Source organism: Heloderma suspectum, chromosome 2, assembly GCF_057233095.1.
Source record: "Heloderma suspectum isolate Gila_16-S chromosome 2, 16-S_ref, whole genome shotgun sequence".
NCBI classification, from domain to species: domain Eukaryota; kingdom Metazoa; phylum Chordata; class Lepidosauria; order Squamata; family Helodermatidae; genus Heloderma; species Heloderma suspectum.
The window spans coordinates 52,197,501-52,209,468 of NC_139459.1; the positions used below are offsets into that span (position 1 = coordinate 52,197,501).

General features: G+C 43.7%; 1 protein-coding gene across 1 annotated transcript in view; it reads left to right on the plus strand.

Annotated features, from left to right (window-relative positions):
- CKMT2 (creatine kinase, mitochondrial 2) overlaps window positions 1-11,130 on the plus strand; it is a 38,741-nt gene extending 27,611 nt beyond the window's left edge. Inside the window, exons 8-10 of the mRNA XM_084832078.1 lie at window positions 2,684-2,818; window positions 3,022-3,147; window positions 10,847-11,130. Of these exons, the coding sequence (XP_084688204.1) occupies window positions 2,684-2,818; window positions 3,022-3,147; window positions 10,847-10,966 (381 nt within the window). The 3' untranslated portion in view covers window positions 10,967-11,130. The remainder of the gene's footprint in view (window positions 1-2,683; window positions 2,819-3,021; window positions 3,148-10,846) is intronic.
- The last annotated feature ends 838 nt before the right edge of the window (window positions 11,131-11,968 follow it).

The following is an 11,968-nucleotide window of genomic DNA, read 5'->3' on the forward strand; positions in this document are numbered from 1 at the left end:
TTTTTTTACTCCTGCAAGACACACATCAATGGGGACTCTTCATTACATCCACCTGTCTTTTCTTCTACAGTTTTGTGAGATTTCCCATGTATCCCTTTTTGAGAAACCTCCCCTCTGGCCAAGCTCCTATAATTTTCACTTTGTGGTTAGCTAGGACTAAAGGGAACGTGTGGATTGTTGTCTACCACACAAAAATAAACAAGTCTTCTAATCTGTGATGATTTAATCTCAAGTGGGATGAGTTGGTGATGGCATGGCAGCAGTGTACATGCAGACTGACTTCCTAGATTCCCACTGTGGGGTTTCTGCAAGTGATAAGGCCTTGAGTTGCCCAGCCTTTGCCATCAGCCTTGTGTGTGCACTGAAAAGACTAGAAAATGTGGTCAGCCTTTTAATGTACCACTCTGTACTAGCTCTTAACTGAGAATATCCTGCCCCTTGCAGCACTGATGTCAAATGATATGCATATTGATGTTGAAGCTAGGAGATACTAGTGTGGTGTAGTGGTCCGAGTGTTGGACTGGGACTTGGGAGATCCAGGTTTTAGTTTCCGCTCAGCCATGAAGTTCACTGGGTGACTTTGGGCCAGTTACTGACTCTTGACCTCACAGGGTGTTTGTGAGGATAAAGTGGGAAGGAGGAGGATCATGTATGCTGCTTTGGGATCCTTGCAAGAGGAAAAAGGGTGGGATATGAATGTAATAATAAATAAATAATACTGCAGGCATGTTGGTGGAAAGGGTATGGTGTTAATATTATAATTGGCAATTGATTATAATTGACTAACCAGTTAGATAAATCTATGAGAACATTTTAATCAATTAAAAAGATGTCCCCAATTAATTGGGCAGCAGGTTTTAAGTGTTTCCATTATTTCTAATTCAAATACTTCTGAAAAGTGCAGATGGCAAGCCCCATGTTTAAAAAAGGCATTCTCTTGTCCATGTGAGAGAAGGTGGGATGTCTCTCCTACGATGACACATGTGTGCATCATGTAAAAACAGGTGTTTTTTTTCTTTAGAATGATTTTTCTTTAGAATGATTGTGTTTTTCTCTCATAAGCATATTTATGCTGTTTTAATTGATTAATCAATCAGCAAAAATGCATACAGTTAATCAAGTAATATTTCATTTATTGGGTTACAACTCCAGTTAGTATACTGAGGATATGCATGGGGTGGACTGCTTTGCCAAGCTGATTAGGAGCTTCTCACCAGCTGATTAAACTTTAATAAACTGGGGAACCAAGGTTGCAAGCCTCACCACATTTGCCTAGAAGGAATCCTGATTGAAATCAATAGGACTGTTTTCTGAATAGACAGTGGTGTAGTGGAGGCAGGGCTCACAGGGGCGTAGCCCTGGCACTTTTTCATTAGCAGGGACTCTGATGTCATCTGCTACCCCCCTCAGAAAGAATTCCCTGTTCCCTCTGCATTTAGCTGCGATCCTCACTGTAGTTGTGGGGGGAATGAATTTTCCAAGCAACAATATATTGTTCCATGTTGGAATGCAAAGGATTTGGGATGACTTGGTATGGAATGGGCAATTAAGGCCTATTCGCTTTACCAAAGTCGTGCTCCTGATGGAGATGAAAACTCCTAGAACTGGTTTGTTGATATGGATCGACACAGAAATTTTTGGACTGCCCTTGGAGACTGTCACAATGAGCTCCTGCATTTCCAAATTTTCCACTACACCACTCTCTCTCTCTGTGTGTGTGTGTGTAGTTCAATCCAGCTGGGTGTGTGGACGTTTCTGTAGCAGGAGATAGGGGGAGATATAATGAAGGAGCTTAGGGAAGGCAACTGGGTAATGTTGGGGCACTAAGGGAGTGTGCAAGGGGGCTGTTTAAATGAGAAGGGATCTGTCCATGAGGGCTGAGTTGAGAGGGTGAAGGTTCCATAGAGTATCATATGTTGAAAACCTAAAATGTTTGTGTTTGTGTTTGAGTGAGTGAGTGAGTGAGTGAAAAAGATTTTAACACCCCTGCATTTTTTTCTCAGACATCCAATTGAAATACTACTGCCTTACTTTCAGCTGCACTGTTTTTGGATCCCAGTTAAAGGCTGTATGTCTTACAAGGTTGTATAACCTTAGAAGAGGGCGTAGCTGTGAGGGGGCATGGCTGTGACTGTCATGAAGGGACCCTGCATTTCTGAATTTGCCACTACACTACTGTGAATAGAAATACTTATTCTGGGGCTTTCTTCACACGGAGCTTTTATTCTGTGGTTGAGATTGCTCCTTCATGGAAGTTTGTGGGCTCTTTACATGACACTGTGTCCCTCCAGGGCATCCTTAACACTAAATGTCCTTTGTTCCATTTTTAAATAGACCACAGATAATGAGCTATCAATTTACTCCATTGTGTTCCTCTTGAGTTCCCTCCTGGTGTAGAGATGCCCTGGTGTAGAGCTAATACAGATATTAATCTGGCCTCCAAAGCTGTAGCTTCATTTTTATAGTTTGTGTATTTATGGATAAAATTCTGCCCTCACTTCTACCTGTGGAACACTGCTGATATCAGTGGGTTTGGCTGCAATTCTCTCATGGCAAATGTTGGTCTGGTGCAATTATATCAGTCTGGTGCTAGGCGGTAGAATGTATTTTAACAGAAAGCCAGCCCTGTTAACAAATGGTATATATGTGCACTGTAGTTCATTGCATTTTATTTCCCATGCAGGTTGAAAGGTTAATTAAAGAACGAGGGTGGGAGTTTATGTGGAATGAACGTTTAGGTTACATCTTGACCTGTCCTTCCAATCTGGGAACAGGATTACGTGCAGGAGTCCATGTTAAACTTCCAAAGCTCAGCAAGGTGGGTAAGCAGCTTAAATTGCTTTTGATAATAAATTAGTCTTTTGCAATGTCAGTAAAAACAATCTAGAGAAATTAGCGTTGCCTCTGGAACTCTTCACTCCTAAAAATGTAGACTGTAGATTAGATGAACAAGGGTTTACAAACAAGTGTTTCATAAGGGGTTATTAGTATTTAAGAAGAATAAATTCTCCTTTATGGTAGGATCCTAGGTTTTCAAAAATCCTGGAAAACTTGAGACTTCAGAAGCGTGGCACTGGTGGAGTAGACACAGCTGCTGTAGCAGACATATATGATATCTCCAACCTAGACCGCATGGGACGATCAGAGGTAAGCTTACTATCCTCTCTGCTTTAAAAAAAAAAAATAGGATCCAAATTTGGAGGGAGACCATTACTTACATAAGCTACTGATATTTTTAAATAGTTGCAAGATCATCATTTACAGTGCAATCCTATACATGTCTGTTTAGAAGTAAGCCTCACTGAGTTAGTCAAGGTAAGTATGTGTACATACCTGGGATGTATCCATATTCATTGAACTCTCATAAACCTCATTGAATTCTGTGGGTTTTACTTCTGAGCAGACATGTATAGGATTGCACTGCATTTCACTGGGAAGCACTGTGAGATCATGAAATTCACCTGAAATACTGCCAAAAGCATTCTTCTTCTTGTACAGTATTAAAACACATTTGCATAAATTTGATTAATTAGGCACATGTACCTCAGTCCAGTGCAAAGGCAAGGGGGCGTCCATTCCCACATGGGCTCTGCTACCCACAAGGAGCTCCTCATTCATTTCACTATACAAGGAAAGGTATACATGCATAGAAATCTTCTCCTAAATTACAGTGAATGGAAAAGCCTACATGATATGGCAGTATGGACTGGGGCGATATGCCCTGATTGTACAAGTCAGTGATCTCCAACATAGTGCCCTCCAGATGTTTGGGACTATAACCCCATCGTCCTCAGCCAGCATAGGTATTGTAGTCCAATACATCTAGAGGATACCAGCTTGGAAGAGGCTGGTATAAGCCAATGCCCATGTGAATATTTTTAATGAAGTTAGTAAGAACTGCATAAAATCATGCCGGACTGGAAGAGATCTCCAGCAGTTATCCAATCAATCCTGTTTTATTGAAGCAAGACTTATTGGACCCAAGCCACCTTTATATTCTCATTTCTGTACTCACATGACAAATGATCAGTTATCTGAAGGAAAAAAACAATAAAGTAGATACATTCATTGCCCCAAAGTACTTTCAATCTAAATAAGACAAGACAGAGTAACCCAAGAGGACAGGAAAGTTTCATTATCAGACACGTATTTTACAGGATCTAATAAAATAAATGTAATGATAAGATAAATGTTTTTTCCCTCAACTAAATAATGTTCCCACTGGTACAACATAAAGCTATTTGGACTTGGTTTGCTTCAGTTGCTGGTCAATGCAAAGTTAATAGATTTTTTTCCATCTTGCAATCTGGAAAACAAGATCTCTGATTTCCCTGCACACATGGGTTGTAAAAAGATAGTAAAATAAACTACTAAACACTGAAACATCTAATACTGTAAAAAAAAAAGACACAATTTAGAAGCAGTCATTGTCACAGTCAAGAAACACAGGAGTTAGCTTAGGTTTAATAAACCACTGTTTAAGACTGTTAATAGGCCATTTCATGAGGATTACAAAATCAGCAGTACAGTTTGCTTAATATCATCAGGGAACTGAAACATGTAAAGAAGGTGTAGCACACTGCTATCCCAGCCTGACTTTGATTCAGCTACCCAGCTCATCTCTGAAATCAGAAGGATCAGCCAGTGGCATCAAGAGAAGTCAGGCAATGTCCAGGGGGGGATCTCCACGACAACGGAAGGAGAAGCGAATGGAGGATTACCCAGATTTTTCAAGAAGTTGGCTTTGGTCCATGCAGGGACCCACGAATGAGCACATCGTGCCACTTCACAGGAACATACTTCCGGGTGGGGTAGGGGGATTGGAAGTGAACGTCATCAGAGTGGCAGGGGCTGCTCAACCAATAAGAGAGGCCCTTCCCCCTCCAGGCTCTACCCTCTTTCTCCTTCCCCATGAAGCTCCCGTTGTGAAGGATCGAAGCTGCACATTAATTACTTCCAAACATCAAAGACACGCAGTTTCGACCTTACACTTCACAGCCTTTAGGGGAGTTACTCCAGTCTTTTAGGAGAGTTACTCCAGTCTTTTAGGGGAGTTACTCTAGTCTGCCTTTAACTCTATGAACACTTGATGTACTGTGGATCTAACCAGCCCCCTTTCTAGCCCCCTTTCTCCCCCCGCCAAAGCTCCCGTTATGTGATGCTGTGAAGAATTGAAGCTGTGCATTAAATACTTCCGAAAAGCAATGAACCAAACATCAAAGACAGGCAGCTTTGACCTAGCACTTCACAGCCTGTAGAGGAATTGCTCCAGGGGTCTAGTTAGTGCTTTAAAATGTGCTATTTCAATTGATGGGAGTCTCAGTAACTTTGGGAGTGCGCATTTAGGGAACAAGCCTCATTGACCACAATGGGAATTACTTCTGAGTAGACACACATAGGTTTGTGCTGGGAAATACAGGGCCGGGAAACACAGGGGAAGGAAAGACCCCTTGACTGGGGTCACGGTGAAAGGCACACCCCTGGGCAGCACTAGCATATCCAAAGTAACTGCAGGGGTTGAGGCACACAACAACGATAGCATGGAGAACCCGACTTAAGGAAAGGAATTGGACTTAAAGTAGTCTTAGGAAATCCAGTTTTTCTGTGAAAAGCTCCAGGGTGGATGTGGGATGGCCATGACATCATGTGCCCTGAATGACCTCCAAACACAGCCAGCTTGCAGCCAATCGTTGGTGGAGATACCCCCAGGAGCTGTCAGTACTGGAACTGGGATCTTTTGGTTTCTGTGTGCAGCTGCCCAGTGGGGTGAGTGGTCAGAACTGTAGTTTGGAACACCATCCTTTTAATGTTGTATTCTCTGTTCTGGACTAGTGTTTCCCCACCCCGAGGCTGGTTATTGGGCCCTCCTGCACAGAAAGGGTTATAAAGACTTCCTGTTTGGGACCTTGCCTCAGAAACAAGGTCTTCCTGCCTCAGGTGTATTTCTTTGTAGTCCTGGGCTTTAACTCCCTGGCTTGGATTCCCAGGCTTAGTTGCTGGCTCATGGAGGATGCTGCCACCCGGTACTGGCCAACTGCTCCCTCCCCTAGCAGCTTCCTGTGCCACATCTCATGCTATTGAGGAGGGTCCCCATACCCTCCTGAGATGATTTTGAGAGGGGATGCAAGAGGGATGAGATAACAGGAAAGTCTTCTTTTACCTGAGCTTCCTGCTGTTCATGGTTCTCAGAATTCAACCCAATAATTTCCACAAATAACAATTAATTATCAAAGCTATGACAACAAGCACCCTCTATAATTTAGCCTTTTAACATACAAGAATACTGATGAGATATTTATTTTTATTTTTTTACTAACTTTTTTTCATTTATTTGTCTTGTAACACACACTTCCACACCAGTGGGACTCTGCTTTTAACCTCTACTGAGAAGAGGAGCAGGCACAGGCTAGTCTAGAACAATCACAAAGCTAGACACAAAAAGGGAAAAGAGGCTATGGAAGGACAAGACTCTCCAGTGGTGGTGACCTGCAAGGTGTGTGCAATTTTTGTTTTCTTGCCTGAGAACAACATGGCCTACACCTGCAACAAGTGCAAGTTGATCACGCTGCTGGAGGAAAAAGTAAGTGGACTGGAGCGGCGACTGTCGACCCTCCGGGGAATAAGAGAACACGAAGAGTTCTTGGACAGAATGGGGGAACTACAGCAGCAAAGGGAAGACTAGAAGCTTGAAGAGCAACAGCAAGATGAGGCAGTGGGAAATGCTGACGTGAAGAAAAATGGAATAAAGGATACTCCTTGGAAAAGGGTGACAGTTAGGAGAAGAAGAACTAGACGCCACTCTGCACCAGTGGAAGCAGTGGAGCTGTGGAACCGATTCCAGGTACTTGCAGATGAGACTGGAGGACAGCCTGCAGAGGAAGAATCACAGGGGAACCTGCATGAGAGTGAGCAAGAGGCTAAAGGTCAGTCAAACAGAGGCGATGAAACCCAGGCCTACAAGAAGAAGAAGAGAAGAGTGGTAGTAGTGGGAGACTTCTTGCTGCGTGGGATCGAGACCCAAGTATGTCGCGAAGACCCATGGACTCGCCAGGTATGTTGTCTCCTGGGAGGACAGATTAGAGACGTGACTGAAAGGTTGCCTGCACTCATAAAGCCCACTGACAGGTATCCCTTTCTTCTCATCCATGTGGGAACAAATGATACAGCAAAGCGGAGCTACGAAGAGATCACATCAGACTTTGAAGCTTTGGGAAGGAAACTCAAGAACTTTGGGGCCCAGATAGTTTTCTCATCCATCCTTCCAGTAGTTAGAAGAGGGATAGAAAGGGAACGAAAAATACTCCGGGTGAATGACTGGCTACGAAGGTGGTGCCGAAGAGAGAGATTTGGATTCTGGGACCACGGGCTATACTTCCTGGAAGATGGGCTGTTGGCTAGGGATGGGTTGCACCTCACAAAGGCTGGGAAGAATGTGTTTGGCCACAGCATGAAGAACTTAATCAGGAGGGCTTTAAAATGAATCCTACGGGGAAGAGAGATGTAATGTTGGGGGTAACAATGGACATAGGCGCATGCACTGCAATGGAGAGAACAGCTCTGATAGCGCCCAATAATAGTCTTCAGACACATGTAGGAAGAAAGCCAGACTATGAAGCACATGGTCTTCGATGTCTATATACTAATGCCCAGAGTATGGGAAACAAACAGAACGAACTTGAACTCTTAATACAAGAGGGAAATTATGACCTGATAGGTATAACTGAGACTTGGTGGGATGACTCTCATGACTGGAATACAGCAATTGAAGGATATAACTTGTTCAAAAAGAACAGGAGGGACAGAAAGGGAGGTGGGGTTGCACTGTATGTGAAAAAGACATATCTCTGCACAGAAATACAGGAGGAGGAGCTTGGTAGCCCCATCGAGAGCATCTGGGTTGAAATAAATGGAGCAAAGAATAAAAGAAACCTGGTGGTCGGAGTCTACTACCGGCCACCCAATCAAGAAGAAGACAAGGATGAAACTTTTGAAAAGCAAATAGCCAATGTTTTAAGGAAGCATGATGTAGTAGTAATGGGGGACTTCAATTTCCCCGATATTTGTTGGGAGACAAATTCTGCAAAACATGGCCCCTCCAGGAAATTCCTGACTTGTGTGGCGGATAACTTCCTCCTACAGAAAGTAGAGGAAGGAACTAGAGGATCGGCTATCCTTGACTTGATCCTAACCAACAGAGATGACTTAGTGGATAAAGTAGCAGTTACAGGAACTCTGGGGGAAAGCGACCATGTTGTACTTGAGTTCTTGGTTCTAAGGGAAGCAAAAGCCGAGTGTAGTCAAACGCGTACCCTGGATTTTAGGAAAGCTGATTTTCATAAACTCAGAACAATGACCAGTAAGGTCCCATGGCAAGCGATGCTAGCGAGAAAAGGAGTCCAAGATGGGTGGGAGCTTTTAAAAAAGGAAATTCTCAAGGCACAATCACAAACAATTTCAACAAGAAGAAAAGGTGGAAGACAACAGAAGAAGCCAATGTGGCTTCACAAAAAGCTTAGGGATGACCTGAAAACAAAAAAGGACACATATAGGAAGTGGAAAGAAGGCCAAGTAACAAAGGAAGAGTACAGGCAGATAGCACAGAATTGCAGGGATGGCGTCAGGAAGGCTAAAGCTGAGAATGAGCTGAGGTTAGCGAGGGATGTTAAAAACAACAAAAAGGCTTTCTTCAGCTACAGGAATAGTAAAAGACAGAGGAAAGAAATGGTGGTTCAGCTATTAAATAAGGATGGAAAAATGATAACAGATGACAAAGAAAAGGCAGAGGTGCTCAATTCCTACTTTGGCTCAGTCTTCTCCCAAAAGAGGGTCTATGACCCCCCTGGCAAAGGCGAAGTACAGGCTGAAGGGGCAGGATTGCAGCTTGAGATCGACAGGCATATGGTCAAGGAACACCTCATTACTTTGAATGAGTTCAAATCTCCAGGGCCAGCTGAACTGCATCCTAGAGTAATAAAGGAACTGGCAGAAGAACTCTCAGAACCGCTGTCTATTCTCTTTGAGAAATCATGGAGGACGGGGGAAGTGCCAGATGACTGGAGGAGGGCTAACGTTGTCCCTATCTTCAAAAAGGGTAAAAAGGAGGAACCTGGGAACTACAGACCAGTCAGTCTGACATCAATCCCTGGGAAAATTCTGGAGCAGATCATAAAGCAATCCATCTGGAAGCACCTTGACAACAATGCCGTGATTACTCAAAGCCAACATGGATTTGTCAAAAACAAGTCCTGCCAGACAAATCTGATCTCATTTTTTGATCAAGTAACCTCCCTTGTAGACCGTGGGAATGCTGTAGACATCACATGCCTCGACTTCAGCAAAGCTTTCGACAAAGTGCCCCATGATATCCTGATGAGCAAACTAGCTCAAAGTGGGCTAGATGAAACAACGATCCGGTGGATCCACAGTTGGCTACAGAATCGGACTCAAAGAGTGCTTATCAATGGGACCTTCTCAAACTGGGGAGAGGTAACGAGTGGGGTACCGCAGGGCTCAGTCCTGTGCCCAGTGCTCTTCAACATTTTTATTAATGACTTGGAGGAGGAGGTGCAGGGAATGCTGATCACATTTGCAGATGACACAAAATTGGGAGGGATAGCTAATACTTTGGAAGACAGAAACAAAATTCAAAGTGATCTGGATAGACTGGAGCGCTGGGCAGAAAACAACAGAATGGCATTTAATAGGGACAAATGCCAAGTTCTGCACCTAGGAAAAAGAAACCAAATGCACAGTTACAAGATGGGGGATACGTGGCTCAGCCACACTACGAGCGAGAAGGATCTTGGAATTGTTGTCGATCACAAGCTGAATATGAGCCAACAATGTGATGTGGCTGCAAAAAAGGCAAATGCTATTTTGGGCTGCATTCATAGAAGCATCGCTTCCAAATCCCGGGAAGTACTAGTTCCCCTCTACTCAGCACTGGTTAGGCCTCATCTGGAGTACTGTGTCCAGTTCTGGGCACCACACTTTAAGAAGGATGCAGACAAACTGGAGAGGGTTCAGAGGAGGGCAACAAAGATGATCAGGGGACTGCAAACAAAGCCCACTGAAGACAGACTGAAAGAACTGGGCATGTTTAGCCTTGAGAAGAGAAGACTGAGGGGAGATATGATAGCACTCTTCAAGTACTTGAAAGGTTGTCACAGAGAAGAAGGCCAGGATCTCTTCTTGATCATCCCAGAGTGCAGGACACGGAATAATGGGCTCAAGTTACAGGAAGCCAGATTCCGGCTGAACATCAGAAAAAACTTCCTGAGTGTCAGAGCAATACGACAATGGAACCAATTACCTGGGGAGGTGGTGGGCTCTCCCACACTGGAGGCCTTCAAGACGAGGCTGGACAGCCATTTGTCAGGGATGCTCTGACTTGGATTCCTGCATTGAGCAGGAGGTTGGACTAGATGGCCTTGTAGGCCCCTTCCAACCCTATTATTATTCTATGATTCTATGAGATATTGTATTACCTGAGAGCCAAGCTACACATTCAACAAAATGACATGGTGGAATCTTTCTGGACTGTTGTACTTCAAATTGCAAATGTAGTATTGCATTTTTGAATATTTTCTCACATTTAAAAAGTTGTACATGGGAAAAGGTTCTAGCCTAGCTTTCCCCTGGGAGTTTTGTTTTGTTGGGGGCACGATAGATGTTCACAATACAATTTCCCCACTAGCAGTCTAAAATGGTATTGTCCAGGAAGGATTGTATCACATAGTTTTACTGAAGAGGCAAATAAGCACTGTGGTAAATAATTATCAGTAATCCAGACCTTCCTCAGCTTTCTAACATAATCTCAGTAAACTTCTCCTTCTTGTTATTTAAGGTGGAACTCGTTCAGTTGGTCATTGACGGTGTCAATTATATGGTTGACTGTGAGAAGAAGTTGGAGAGAGGTCAAGACATCAAGATACCACCACCACTGCCCCAATTTGGAAAGAAGTGAAGCTGCTTCCGATGATTATTAACTGACCTGGAATGTGTCTGTTGTGGCAGACTGTTAACTCTGTGTATTCAGTTCCTTAAACACTATAACTCATCAAACACACAAAAAATAAAAATAAGATCCTGGCAACACATTTAATAAAATGCTACCCGATGCACAGCTCCACAACCGCTTTTGGAAATGACATGGGTTAACATTCAAACAGGCCAATCCTATGGTCCCACCATGGGGGGTTATGCCAGCATAACATATATGTGATCCCAGCAACAAAGTAGAAAGCAAATTAATAAGAGTAGGAAACCAAGGTACAGTAGCCATGCCAAAAGCCTGTCTCACATTATCCCTGGCAACATCACCATCACTACCCACCAATCACAACATTGCATGCCAGTTACATCCCCCATAGTGCCCGTGAAGAAGGCACCAATCGACACACAGCAACAGTGGGTATACCATGATGATGTCACGCAGCTCACAGTACACTCCCAGCGTAAACCACATAGCCTCACTGCTGCTGTTTTGCTCAGCCCCATCCATTCCATCCAACAACACACCCCATGATAATTTGGCTGCACCTGCTGGTTATTTTCTACCAATTGCCCCTCCACTGTATACAGCTCAGCTGCCTAGTTAATCATGACAGCAGTATCCAAGGGGAAAATGGTCAGAAAGCCCAAAGCAAAACTGTGGCCAAGATGTAGACTCCTAGGCCATGAGGGCTATGTGGTGGCCCACTTCCCTTGGCATGTCTCACTATGGATAGCTGAGGTAACAAGTGGCAACTGGGACACATCATCTAACTATCATAAGAATTAAGCTGAAACGTTCACAACTTTTACGAAACAGCATCAACAACGGAATGGGTTCTGACAACATCAGAAAGCAATGGGTTAGTCAACCTTTCTGTTTCTGCAGGCAGGACCCCCATGTCTGCAAAAGCTGATGACAGGTAGGGTAATAACACAGGCCGCTCTTCCATCACTGCATCTCTATGCTGCTTGT